Below are 14140 nucleotides of genomic sequence, written 5' to 3' on the forward strand. Positions count from 1 at the left end.
CCTGGAAGCAAATTTTCTCGCAGATCCATCCATGTTCGACCAACAAACTCAACGATGCATCAAGTTTGTTTATCTGTAATTTAACATTAACAAATTTGAAGGCTTTTCCTCCAACCTGAGATAGTTTTGAAGTCTTCCACATCGGTCACTTCTTCCCATGCACCAGTCTCGTTGTCAATCCGTTTGTACAACACCAACTCGTAGCCGTGTAGGCCGGGAGAACTGTGAGTGAATGACATCTTAACCTCAGCTTCAAATTTGAAAGCTTCGTGACTGTTCGAAGAAATTTCAATAACGTTGCTGACGAGAGCCTCGTGCTCCTGCAAAGGCGGGGACAGGACCGTGGGTTTCCATCGATGGACCGTTATCAGGGTGAGCTCAGATACAGCATCACGAGGGAAGGCTAGATGTACAGCCCCTAGCTTGATGTTCCAATGCACGTCCTCGCTAATGAGTGTTCCTCTGAAAATAATCACAATACCATGAATGAAAATGAAATCAACTATATAGAAAAGAGAATTTTTCGGTTACGATTGTTACGGTTCCAAACTTGTTTCTTTCCCAAAAGCCAACGATTTTGCCGTCCGGCGCAACCTATACCAGCACACGTAACTGCCAATCTTTCCTTCTCTTATTTTCCTCTTTCAGCCCACATCTCAAGCGGACGTGAAGCCTTCTCAGGCCCTGCACCTGGAATTGCTTACGGCCCTCATGCAATCATTTTTGTATGTTTCTTTTTTTAATAGACCTTACGCAAGGAGAGAAGTTCTTCGGTATATTTTATAACAGATGATTTCGTGGTAACTATGACAAAATCTTACAGTTCCCTCTTATTAACATTGTCTAACTATTTTTAACAAAAATGCGGCGAAAAATCATCGATCTCTCTCCAAAATGGTTTTTTTTTGGATGTCGAAAAAACCCTCGGCCACATATTTCCTTACATCAACTTGTTATGTTTGCCCCGTGGCGATCCTTAATCTTTGCACAAACGCAAGGATCCGATTACTGGCAACTCATTCATTTTCACTTACTCGTGTATCTTTATCCTATCTGGTTCTTGTTCCTGCTCACTTTCTAACTCTTCGCCATCTTCTTCCTGAATTGTTAGTTGTTGCACTTTCCCACTAGCCTCTGGAATCTCTTCGCTACCACTGCTACTATCGAGATCATCATCATCATCATCATCATCATCGTAAGGAATGTCAACTTCATTATCATCGTCATCGTCATCGTCCTCACTATACACCTGTTCAGCTTCTAAAATAGTATAGTTTTTTTGTTTGAAAAAGATTTCACCAATGGAAAGCAAATCCTGCATTTGAAAAACAATAACAATAAAGCTTTGTTCGCCCACGCCCCGTGGAATGACGAACCTTACAAAACATCAACCATGCTCATGAATAACGAAAGACACTCATGTTCTCTAAAAAATATTGGTTAAAAACGCCAGCAAGTACGCTTATTAAAAAAAACCTGGTTAACCACGTTTTTTATAAGCGTAATTGCAAGCGTTTTTAACTAATGTTTCCGATAGAACGCGTGTCTTTCGTTATTTAATACAGGCGCGACTTATGGTCAAAGTATTCCCTCGTCAAATACCTTTTGCTCCTAAAGAAAGGAATCCTTTCACAGTTCCCATCAAAGTTCCGCTCTGTTTGGCTTCCTGAGTGAGTATTAAAACGGGAAAGAGTTCAGAGAAACGCCATTAATCCAAATCTAAGTAACATAAAAGAGCTACTAAAAAGCAAAGTATGTTGAGCCACCAAGGATAATGTAGCATGCCTGGGCAATATAAGGACAACGCCTTTGGCAAGTCAGGGATGCATCTGTTCCACAAGGAGACTGGCTGGGTAGATTTCGCGAGGTTGCTCGGTTCAACCAATAATAGAGCGAAATACAAATGAAAGTTAATGATCGTACTATCATACTTACCAAACCAAACTCACAAGAACTTCGTAATAGATCTCGCTCACCGTACAGTCTCTATGGCTTAATGGTAGAGCATCGGAGCGCGGAATCTGAAGGTTTGAGGTTCGATTCCTCATGTCCCTCCTTTGTCCCACGCTCGTGACAAGATGAAAAACATATATCTCTAAACTAAAACCCGTTCAATTTAATGTAATGCATTGATCGGTTAAAGAACTTTGTCATACCTTTAACAAACTCTCATACTTCTGTTTCTTCTTCTCTTTCATCTGTGATGTAGCCATTTCTACAAGAGTGGTAAGAATGTCGATACTGTCGCGCTCTGACATCCCTTCCTTGTCCCTTTTCCACTTCTTTTCATAAAATCGAAAGGCTTCGTTATTGTACTTTTCGGCCATATTTTTCTCGCGAAGCTGTTTACAGAGCCTACAGAGAGTTTGCAGAATTTCCTCTCTGGCGGTGTCTGGTAACTTTCTCGTGTCGGGTGAATTCCACGCGCCTTCATAAAACCATAGAGCTTCTTTCTGGTATCTCTTCTTTGTTTGCAGGTCGCCAAATTCATCAAGCCTTTCATTTATTGAATCAATAACTCGCTTGTTGGCGGGAGAAAATTCAAAACCTTCGAAGGCTCTTTCTTCGTTCCAGTAGCGTAGATAAAAGTCGAATGCTTCTTGTCGAAACTGATCTTTCCTCTTTCCTTTGAGAAGCATCGCTTCGTAGCTCTCAATGATTCTGACCATGACCTCGCTGTGGTTTCCTTGGCCCAGAGACTTCTCAATCTCCCATGCTTCCTCATAAAACTCTTCCGCTTCGTCAAAGTCCTCCAAGCTTCGACAAATCTCCCCCATTTGGAAAGCACTTCGTGCAGTCCAAGGGTGCCTTCCCAAAACGACCTTCCGGATCTCGTAACCGTTCTTCGCCGGTTGGTAGGCGTCGTCAAAGTTTCTCAACCAACAGTACGCGTTAGCAATGTTTCGATTGTACAGCGCAGTGTTCACCATGCCTGGGATTTTTAATTCCTTAGCGAGCTCTAAGGCCTCTTTGTAGTATTCGATTGCCTTTTCAAATTGTTTCTTTCCTTCATAAACCGTTCCGATCTGTCCTTTGAAGAAGGGCATGTCAAAATGTTTCATTGAGCCAGAGAGCTGCTGTCTCATATCGTATGCTCTCGTGTAGTAATTTATGGCTTCGTCATGTTCTCCGAGCTTGTTGTGACAGTTTCCAATGGCGTTTAAGCACCTTGAAGTGCTTGTGTGGCCTTGAAGTTCATTTTCCATTATCTTCAGCGCCTTGTGCAAAATCCTCAGTGACTTTGCCATATTTCCTGCTCTGTGATACACTTCACCCTTAGCGTACAGGTAGGAACTCTTGGTCAACTTAAATAAATCTGTGCTCTTACTTTCCCTCTGCACTTTGCTGAGCGACTCTTTTGCTCTCCTCGCGACTGTCAATGCTCTCTGCCATCCTTCAAGGTTAAGAACCGTCAAAGTTTCGCGGCATTTTAGTTCTGCTCGAAGCAAGGAACCTAGAAAGACAACAAGGGAAATAGGCTTTTCTCTCCCTCTATAAGTTTTGTGCACATTTTTAACCAGAGAGCATTTTTATTTCTCATTAAAATGTCAGTGATGGTAAACTTAAGCAATGTTTAATGGGTAGGGATGCATCTGCATCTTCTAACCTTAAGTTACCTTTAGCAAGATAAAAGATGGGTATATTACGACAAACGACCTTGTCTAGCTTCGTTAACAAAACTGAGAAAAAACATACCGAATCTCAGTTCTTATACCCTGTATAACGTGATCATGAAAGATTCTTTGGGAGTTTAAACAGATTCGGACAAAATGAGAGGGTTATAAGCTCCTTACCGAAAGGATCAGATTACACTAAGTACCTTTAATCGTGTAGTCTAACCGTCCGGGTGAGTGAAGTCCTGAGAAGGACTGTTGTCGGCAGTGGTGACTGAAGTTTCGACAATCTGAGCTAAAGTCAGCTAGAGTCAATTAAATTGTTTTTCTCAGTCGAGTTTAGTCAGTTTTATCTGTTAGTTTTTCCATCAGGTCGACGGCTAACTTACACTACCAAAGTCTCTAGAAAAACCCCCCACGTAAACTAGGATTTTTTTCTAGTAAATGATACAAGTTTACCTTCCTTTCCATCTTCTTCGACCTTCTCGGCCCAGCAATTAAAAATGTTCCTTCTTGCTTTTTCGTCAAGCATGGCCTCGAAGAGATAGAAGATCATAACACTTCCACGATGCTCTTTTGGGATAAGAAGATGGTCTGACTTGAAAGAAATATCCAAAGCAAGTTCAAAGTTCGGTTTGTCAAGATCAAAATTATCGAAGGCATTCATGTAGTCTTTGTCCAAAAGCCTGGAAATGTCTACCATTTTGGACATGAAATATGTATGAAACCTGCCTTTTGCCTTCTCGTAAACTTTGAGGAACATTTTTTGGTGATTACCAATGCTTCTCAGAAATGTTCGCACCAAAGGGTGAATGTCATAGGTGAGTTCTTTCACGTCAGGGTCTACCGTTAGCACTTCACTATTCCTGAGACCTTCTAGTTGTATGACAGCTTCTGATGAGTCCACTTCAAGGACTTCGGCTGCTGCCTCGACAGAGAAAGAGCGACAGAACAGTGACATCGAAATGGCAGAATCTTTTAACTGTTTACTCGGCAAGAAGAAAAACATTTTTCTTAAACAGCTCTCTTGCTCTTTATCAATGCCTTCCTTTTCAGAGTCAAATACGTCTCTCTCTCGACTCTCCTCTGCTGCTGGTATTCCCGATTCTGGTGGCTCAGCCGCTAGTGGCTGCTCAATAGTTTCCAGAATCGTGGTGTCATCGGCTATTTGTTGTCTCAAGATAGCTGCCATTCCCTTAATGATAAGGGGATTCCCTTGGCACATCTGCAACAGTTTCTCCATTTGACCCTCTTGAACACTGCCAATTCTCTGATTTTGGAATAGAGCACTAGATGAAGCTTTCTCTAAGGCCATAACTTCGTAATTATCGACGTTGGTCAACTTTGCGTGACGAAGTGTCGATCTTGATGTCAACAAAATCTTCAATTTCGATTTCCCCGGATAATCCTTTGGACCTAGAAGTCCTTGCAGAAACATCACAAAATTGGCATTAAGGGAGGTGGAAGCTTCGTCATCTCCTCCCGCAAATTTGTCGACGTTATCAAGGAGCAGTAATATGTCAACTTGTTGCTCTGCTTGCCTTAACTGTCTCATTAATTCAACTACTGGATTTGCTTCGAAGCTTATGATCGTTTTGTCTGGTGCTAAAGCGTTTAAAACATGAAAATGAACGTCTTTCATTTCTGTGATTTCTCTAAAATCAGCCTTGAATTTCCTTCCTGGCCACTTTGAAACAATTTCCATTGCCAATTTCGTCTTGCCTACTCCACTAATTCCATGTAAATTGACAACACGCGAACTTCCCTTTATCAACATTGCCATAACTTTCTCTAGGTCACGTTCCCTGCCGGTCAAACCTGGTTCTTCCTTTCCAGGACTGACCCCTTGTTGGCGGTTTTCCTTAAATTGTTGAATTTTTTCCTTTAGCGAATTTTTCTTGGACGCTTTCGGGCTCAAAAACCCCTCCAACAAAGTCAGATTGTCCTCCGATACAAGACCCTGGATAGCGAATAATTGGAGGCATGAGTACAAATCTTGTTCTCCTTGATCCGCAAACTTGCCCCTAAAATTAGTTTTTATGGACGATACGGCATGCCTTAGTTCTTCGGGGCTGAGTTCATCGGACACTCCTCGAAGAAGCTTTTGGAAACGAGGAGAAATTTCTCTAGAAGCCGAGATCGTCTCGACGGACGCCATCTTCGTTTGGCGTCGGTTGAGGCAATATGGCGTGACATGTGGCCGGCGTAATGTCTTCAAATTTATGCAGGAGACTGGTATGATTCGTAACTGACAAAAGCAATTTTAATTACGCCACCCAGGAATTGACCTTTAGTAACCGATCTCTGCTTTTATCATACAAAGCAGTTTAGTTGAGAAGCCGTTTTTATAAACTTTTATGAACGTTTATGTCGGACAATAGTTAAGTCAATCACCACTTAGATGAGCACCTTTAATTAACATAACTGATTTGATTTGTTGTTCTTAAAGCATGAAATCACTTACGATTTAACGCCCTTTGATAACCTATTAATATGTCTTCGGGTCCATTAACACGAGTTTTAATCTTATCAAAGCTGCTCTCCGACTGTATTTCTGAAAGCGATTTCATCAACATTCGAAACTTGATGATTGGTCTGCCGTTCAGCGAAGCGAATGCCGAGAATTTGGAATGTTTGGTCTTGCAGCCTTGTCATCTGGCCTTCCTATCCTGGTACAGGGTGCATCTGGACTCGGTGAAGCTGTAACACATGTCATGAGTAGTTTATCATCCATTGTGGTATCAGAGGATGTCAGTGAGTGGTCCAAGGCAATTAGGAAGGTCAGGGACAAGGGTAGGAAAGTATGGCTTGAAGAGGCTGATTTATTGCAGTAACATTATAATGAGATGTACAGTTGGAAGAAAGAGTGTGGAGATCTTGTCAAGGAGATGCTGAAGATGGCTTCTGGTATGAATTTCTTTTATGCGACTTGCATGTGTTGATTATACAAAGTCATATTATAGCAGTTGTCAAAGTAAAGCAATGTACATGGTCACTGCAGTTGACGTGAATACTGTTATGGCCTGATAATGCATGACAAATAACTCTGAAGTAGAGTAAAATTTCATACAGATATGGTAGCCCATATTCATCTCAAATTCCACTCCTCTGTGTCCTTTTGTCTTTTTTTGTTTCTTTGCAGCTCAACAAGACAAGACTCAGTTACTTGGAATTTGAGTGAATGCATCACTTAGGAAGTAAATCATTTCTTTTGATATTACTAAAATGTATTGATAGGTTAACCAAGCAATAAAATGGTTAACCACTAATAAATGATTCCTTCCATTTGGCTCTCCCTCGACATGTCTCTGCCTTAAAATGTTGTGATTTTGTCAGGAGAAATTCCTTTCGGTCACTCCTTGGGGTGACTTCAGTGGAGTGCTGGTAAATTATACTTTCTGAGACTTCACTGTAATTCCAATTGTCTAATTAGTTAATTAATTAATTAATTAATTCTAGTTCTGTTTTTTTATTTCTCTGCAGCCAAACAAGATCAAACACACTTAACCAGCATGAGAAGGTGTGAAATGAACAATTATGTATTCCTTTGTTTAATTGTAGAGTATATGCATGAAATTTAAGGACATAGATGTAGTACCTCTGCTTAATAACTGAGTACTATAGGAAGCTCTAAGCACACCCAGTGAGGTGTAAAAAGGGCACACCCAGTGAGGGCACACCCAGTGCGGGCACACCCAGAGAGGTGTATAAATGGCCTTTTAATATAACTTCATAAGGTGTGTGCTAGTTATTAAACACAAGCCTTGAAGCAGGCTGTTATTTTTTTGTAAGAATGAGTAAGCTTTGCTTTATGGCTTTACTACAATGATATTAAGCCGTGTCCATTGCAAACCCCCAGAGAGATGTACAAATAGCACTTTTATACAACTTCATAAAAGTCTGTGTTAGTTGTTCAAAACAAGCCTTTAAGGGGGCTCTTATTTTTTCTTAAGAATTGGGAGGCTTTGCATTCTAGCTTTACCACAATGATATTGAGCAGTGTCCATGACACTTTTACTCAACTTCATTGAGGTGTTTGTAATTGATTTAACACAAGCCTATAGGTGCAGGCTTTTACATGTACAGTATATTCACTTCAGAAAAAGTCAGCAGATTTTAGTTTACTGTTCCATATTTTATCTTTCCTCTATAAAAGTGGGCTGCAGTATTCCAGGTAGGACAGTTAATGTAGGCCTTGTATAGCACAGATCAACATCAGCAGGTGCCACCTTTTTTTAAATTTTCTGAGAACTCCAATTATGGCCATGTCAACTATGATAACCAGAGGCAACATTCAGAGGGGTGTGGGAAGGACACTTTTACTAAACTTAATTTGTAATGTACCCGCACATATCATCTTAAAATAAGCCTGGAAGCAGGGGCTCTGGTAGTTATTTCAGTGCAAGTGAGTTTGCCTCTCTGGCTTGACTGTCATGACTTGTTGTTTGTATGGCTCAAAAGTAGACTAATAGAAGATAAGACAAAGAAATTCAGCTAGTGAGTCGACAACTTCCTGTCGTGTAGACTCCTTCATTTACACAACAGACGCTGAAATGGCGTACTATGTAAAGGGGGGCTATCGTAGTAATCACCTCCCTTTCTACCACCTAAGGGAGAAACGTTCTAGACCCCCATGGACTCTCTGTATCATTTTTAGCTCATTCATGCTGAGAGCAATGAATGACGTATCGTGGTGGAGCAGATGTTGACGGAAGTTGTATTCTGTGGACGGAAGTTGCATTGTGGACCGTAAACGGAAGTAGTCTCGCATGCTACCCCTCTCCACTTAGTGAAAGTCAAAATTAATGTCGATGAAGCTCAGAAACTCACGTGGAAAGAAATAAAATGTTTATAAGGTTAAAAAAAAATAATAACCTCAAATCACATTTTCGAACTTCTGAAAATGCAGCTTGAATCGAGAAGCCGAAATGTTCACACCTAGGGGACCCGTAGCGGGTTCATTTCAACACACGTTGTGACCACGCGAAAGAGCATTAGAGGTAGCCATACTGGCAAGCCGCGCGTTCGCGTCCGTCTTCAGTTGGTATAATCATTGCTCTATCATTGTACTTTTCCTCGTGAGCTTTTTAATATTCAGTCCACACATCAATCATAGCAGCCAAGATAGTCTCATGAGAATTTTTTTTAGAGCTCCAATATTTCTGTTCGGACTTCAGGCTCACTCGAACAGAAAAACAGCAATACCAGTCCGGTCAGTGCAAAATGCAGACTGCAGACCGGGTACAAAATGCAGACCGGGTACAAAATGCAGACTGCGTAAAAAATGCAAACTAAGAATTTATACTGTTTTTTCGTCCGATACGTGATAACATGTCATCTTACAACTTACCAAGCGTCACGCAATCGCTTTTCAGCGACCATCTTTCACGATTATTTGCAATATTGTGGAATATTCCTTGCCCGTTTCCTGATCACAGTCATTCTTAATATAATTTCAAGCCTTCATATAGTCTCCTCGTTTTGCACGCGAGTTGGTTGGTGCGATGTCGGTACAGAGTTTACCCACTTAATAAAAGTAGATGCTGATGTTGATGTAACTGAGATGTCACTAATGAATATTTAACACGCGCCATATTCGAGAAACAATTGACAGCTTTGCACGTGATCCGTACGTTTCATCGTGTTAACCGACTTGTGTTCATTTTGTCGACAAAAATGTGGACCGAGACCAAAACTGTTCCTTCGACTTAATATATTTTCAACGTTCAGGAGTGTACACATACTGATTTTTTCACATGTGCCTTATATTGTTATTGGCTTAGTACGTGAGGAACCAGCGAATTTTTACCGGGAAAAGCGTAGAGTTGCTTTCGTGACTGGCCATTTGTTTACTTTTCTGGTGGTTCATCTCTCGCCTGTTGGGTGACTATGCAAATATTAATATGTGGAAATCAGACCATATGAAAGCTTGAAATTGTTCTAGGGACGACTGCCCACCCTCCGCTCCACTCTCCGCCCCACAAACACACACACACACACACACTGTCTGCCTAATAACTTCTGCCCATCCTACCTCCAGCCCCACACAACCTTTTTCCAATTCTCATCATGACGTACGCACAAGTTTTCTTATCACGCAACTTCTTGAAAATAAGAGAAAATTTTATCCCATAAGTCTTGAAAGTTCACATAAACGGAATTCAACTGTACCTATATTCAACAAGTCCAAGAAATCAATACAAACTTAAGCCATAACATAAATGAGCTGGCACCAAGAGCCCTTTGATCTTTAATGTACTATTTTATCTAGACCTTGGATATCTCCCTCCTGTGTTATGAACTCAGAAGGCTGTAATCCAATACCTTCATATGCATCAAGGTACATCTACAAGAAATATTGCCCTTATCATTTGTGTTGGTAGGATATAGTTGGCATACAATTATGGAATGAGATGAAAGAAAAGGCAACTGTTCCAACTTTTGATATATTCTTTAATTAATATTCTCCTCAGAGGTCATAGTTTAAAAACTCTTCTATATTTGACCACTGAAATCAGTTAGCCTCCCTCTATACAATCTCCTTTATGGTCTCTCTCAAAAACATTTAGTGTATATTTTAAATATTACACCCCTCTCTAAATGTTTCTTATGGTTGACAAAACAGAATGTCTTTATCAATGATATGACTGATTTGGTAAATGTGGTAAAAGTTGGTCAGTTAAAGTAACCACTAACAAAATGAGTGTAATCACAAGAGGTAATGCCATAGAAGTTATATCTCTTAACTTATGCATTGGCACAAAAAAACATTTGGGTTGCTGGGTTGACACAATCAAGCTCAATCTTGAAATTAATAATTTGCATTTTAATAATCCCTACTCATAACACCAAAGAGCAGTATTAATTTATAATTAGTGATAATTAGTAATATTGAACACTTTTATAGCTTGACCTCAGTCAGTCCTATCCTGAAGTACAAAATACAGACAGTCATATACTCTATAACAGTAATAATGACCCTGTGAGCGTTCCCACTTCTGACGATGAACCAAACAAACCAATCACAGTCAATGCACCAGATGACACCTGTAAAGGAAAAGAGTTCCAAAGCCATAAGTAAGTAATGCAAACTTTGCCTTCACCAAACACTTATTAGGGAAGTAACATGTTTCAGGCATTCTGTTGGTGGAATGGAACAAAATAGGTTGCAGACCTGTGTTTTTCCAGCATCATGGACAAGGTAATGTGGAATATGAGCCTTTTTAGCCAGCTCCTCTAAATCAAACAGGTGGGCTGTACTTTCACCTTGCAACACTATCTTTGTTGCCCTAAAGGTAGACCAAAACAGTTTATAATTAATAAAATTTAGCTTATAATCCAAAAATTTTTTTGATAATATTAAGTTCGAATATGAGAACACACTTGTGGGTGTTGTCTTGATGTAACAAAACTCTGCTTCCTAACTAACAAGGAAATGTGTAACTGTCTGCAGGGGAGGTTGACACAGATTACAACTTGCAAACTAAATCAATCAGATATACTATCACCTGTTTTTTTGTGTGTTCTGTTTTGTCATTTCTGATATCACCTACCTGATATTTATTCACCGATAAGATGAGCTCATAAGTGATTTCAATCAGTTTGGATGTAATGGTATGACTGAACAATTTATATATTAACTTAAGTATAGGTTGAATTCTACTCACCCAAAATCATCCCACTGTGATAACATGTGGTCATATTTTTGGGGCTGGGATGCCATTATCTTATAGAGACCAATAGCTGCATGGCCAACTTGAGCTGCAATCTTACCAACACCCATATTGAGTTCTGTGTTTACCACAAAGACCATTTTGTATGGACTGCTCAATGTTTTTTCATCTAGAGGATATTCTTTTTCAAAAGGGAGAGCCTCAAGGGCTGGTGCAAAGTCCTGTGGAGTAGGAAAATCAGCACTCAATTCTATTTCATACACTAGTTATAGTTCTCACTAGAGCTGCCCCCACCCTACAGTACCATCATCAATCAAATCAAAAATCGAAATCGAGATTTTTTTGGTTACGATCAACCGAAAACACCTACATTCTCTCTTCTCCAGTCTTCTTCTATACTAGGACAAATCTCGTGTCAAAGACGCCGATCCTAAAAGTCCTCGCACGCGTCTTTTTACTGGCAGCCCATGACCATTTGCGGGAAAAACGTTGATACCTTGCGGCCGTGCAAGCGATCAAATCGAGATTTTTTCTGGTTATGATCTACCGAAAATACCCACATTCCCTCTTCTCCAGTCTCCCTCTATATTACGCGGGGAGTCCTAAGGTGCCTCCTCGGGTTTTTGGCCCTCTGGGGCCAAAAACCCTGCGGGGGCAATAAAAAAAATTATTCATTACATAAAACAAACTTTCTGTTTCAACTGATACTAAGTCAGAAAAGGCCATAGCTGGCCCAGTCAGCCATCTCCTAGTAAGTGCAGCACTCCAAGTTACAACCATTTTAGTTACCACATGGCCAGTGCTTAGAGTTTGCCCCTTTCCCAATTTTATAAAGGATTGTGGCCCCCCATTGGACACCAGAAAGAAAGAGAAAGAGAGGCTGATCTAAAACTTGGCAGCAGACAGGACAAGGCGGAAATAAAAGCCATACACCAGATGTAGGGGACAATCCAGAAGTGGGCCCACAAAAGAAAAGAATGGAGTGAAATTGTTGCTGCCCATGCACCCAGCGGGAAGATGGGCAGTTTGTAAGTAAGTAAGTGGAGGAGGGGAGTAAACAAGCTAGTTGCCATAGTGATTGGTAAAAAAAATTGGGCAGCCTTTTTGCTGGTTTAAGGTGAGATAACCATTGGCATGAAATATTAGAGAAGGACACTTTCTAATACGCATAGTGATGATAGTGATGACAAGTAAATGTGGCAACTTCAATAAACAGAGCAAACAAGCAATACTGACAGTGTGTGTAAATCATGTAGGTATTAATCAGTAATTATGTAAATCATTTGTACAAATAGTTTTATAAAATAATTCAAATAGTATGTGCGCTCTGATTGGCCATAAAAACATTTTACATGAGCGTATGTAAACACGGTTTTTGTTCCTCTTTCATTAGTCATTTTATAAAAGAAATGTAAAATGGTTTCTATGTTTACGTAGCCTGATGTAAACATTTGGTAGGTTGGGAGAACACTCGATAAGCTGGAAACCACTCCGCTTTGCGTCGTGGTTTCCTACGCTTATCTCATGTTCTCCCAACCTCCCGCGTGTTTACATCAGGCTATGTAAACATGGAAACCATTTTACATTTCTTCAATGTCCAATGTACATTCAAGAATAGCACCTATTAACCCTTTAACTCCTAAGAGTAACTTGCATCCAAATTCTCCCAACAATACCACCCTTGAATCTAACATAAAGGTCATGAGAATAAGGGAAATGATCACCAACTAAAGAAGTTCTTGATTGTTAAACAAACTCTCCTTGTCATCTCCTTTGGAAATGTATAAAGAACAGTATGGAGAATATGCATACTGATGTTAAGGTTCAAAAGACAATGTGATCCACTGTACCTTAAATGGCTCATCTAGATTTGGCATATCTTGATTGTCCAGGACCCAACTGGCAGCTGCATCAACGGTACTATTATCAGTCATGTAAAGACCCTGGAATAAATGAGTTATTTATCAGTAAGTCACAGAAAACAAGGGTCACAGTAAGTGTTAACGAAATTCTCCATCCGTCGAATTAAGCTCATATAAATAAATAATTGCATAGACACGATGACAATATGAATGGACGATCAGCACTAAATATCTGCAAATTTTATTTGCTTTATTACACGGCAGTCCTTGCCAAGCCGATTTCGGATATGTGTACTTTAGACTTGAATGGAAGATTGTACAAAAAAAAATAGTTTGCACAAGCTAGAATTTCTGATTAACGCATTGGTTTATTTAAGTTGGACTTGATCATTGACACTTTTCAGAAGGAATAAGCTAAATATAAAAATTGGAGTCTTGTTTTCAATCGTAGAAGTTTCTCTAATTCGCAGAAGGGACACTCAGCCGACTGACACGTGCACAGTCAAGTCGACTCACCTTCTCAGCTGCATTTCGCGAGATCCCTAAGTTCATCAAAGCCTTTAGAAACTCTTCGTTTGGTCCAGCGTATTTAGATTTTCTTCTAACACGAGGTTGAGAATGTTCTACTGCTTCTGAAGAGCCTCTCACAATTTGAGAAAGATCTTTCTTCGTGTCTGACGGGTAGTCTGCCATCTTTCAAGTTTAACGCGCCAAAGGAGACACATGGTAGCGAGGTACATGAGGGCGCAAATTTCATTACCAATCCGCTGGCCAGAAATGCAAAGTGGGGTAAGTGAGGTGGATGGGTTTGATATGGGAACCAAAACAATAGATCGATAAATAAACAAAATGAAAAACGACAAGAGTTTACGGCATTGTAACTCTGTGAGAGATCCAACAATAATCTGTCAGTTGTGGCATATCGACCACGATGAGCCCTTGATAAAGTTACATCTGCAAAAGATTGTCGGTACCAGTCATGTGAACCGTG

At 40.2% G+C, this 14140-nt stretch overlaps 2 protein-coding genes and 1 long non-coding RNA gene across 4 annotated transcripts in view; 1 reads left to right on the plus strand and 2 right to left on the minus strand.

Moving 5' to 3' along the window:
* LOC131779174 (uncharacterized) overlaps window positions 1-5778 on the minus strand; it is a 33259-nt gene extending 27481 nt beyond the window's left edge. For both annotated transcript variants that reach the window (XM_066166901.1, XM_066166900.1), the window contains exons 1-5: window positions 4074-5778; window positions 2157-3454; window positions 1603-1666; window positions 1035-1260; window positions 116-462 (exon numbers count right to left, since the gene is read on the minus strand). In XM_066166901.1, the coding sequence (XP_066022998.1) occupies window positions 116-462; window positions 1035-1260; window positions 1603-1666; window positions 2157-3454; window positions 4074-5772 (3634 nt within the window). In that variant the 5' untranslated portion in view covers window positions 5773-5778. The remainder of the gene's footprint in view (window positions 1-115; window positions 463-1034; window positions 1261-1602; window positions 1667-2156; window positions 3455-4073) is intronic.
* Window positions 5779-5917: 139 nt separating this feature from the next.
* LOC131793032 (uncharacterized) lies at window positions 5918-7431 on the plus strand. Its single transcript, XR_009340885.2, has 3 exons — window positions 5918-6521; window positions 6757-6811; window positions 7098-7431. It is a non-coding gene; the product is annotated as an uncharacterized lncRNA (long non-coding RNA).
* Window positions 7432-10046: 2615 nt separating this feature from the next.
* Window positions 10047-13875, minus strand: LOC131793031 (probable peptidyl-tRNA hydrolase 2). The gene is made up of 5 exons (XM_059110441.2): window positions 13666-13875; window positions 13138-13230; window positions 11282-11508; window positions 10789-10903; window positions 10047-10661 (listed from the first exon to the last, which is right to left on the minus strand). The coding sequence occupies exons 1-5, from the start codon at window positions 13840-13842 to the stop codon at window positions 10575-10577; spliced, it is 699 nt and encodes a 232-aa protein (XP_058966424.2). The 5' UTR covers window positions 13843-13875; the 3' UTR covers window positions 10047-10574.
* Window positions 13876-14140: the final 265 nt, after the last annotated feature.

Source organism: Pocillopora verrucosa, chromosome 5 (genome assembly GCF_036669915.1).
Source record: "Pocillopora verrucosa isolate sample1 chromosome 5, ASM3666991v2, whole genome shotgun sequence".
In the NCBI taxonomy this organism is placed as follows: domain Eukaryota; kingdom Metazoa; phylum Cnidaria; class Anthozoa; order Scleractinia; family Pocilloporidae; genus Pocillopora; species Pocillopora verrucosa.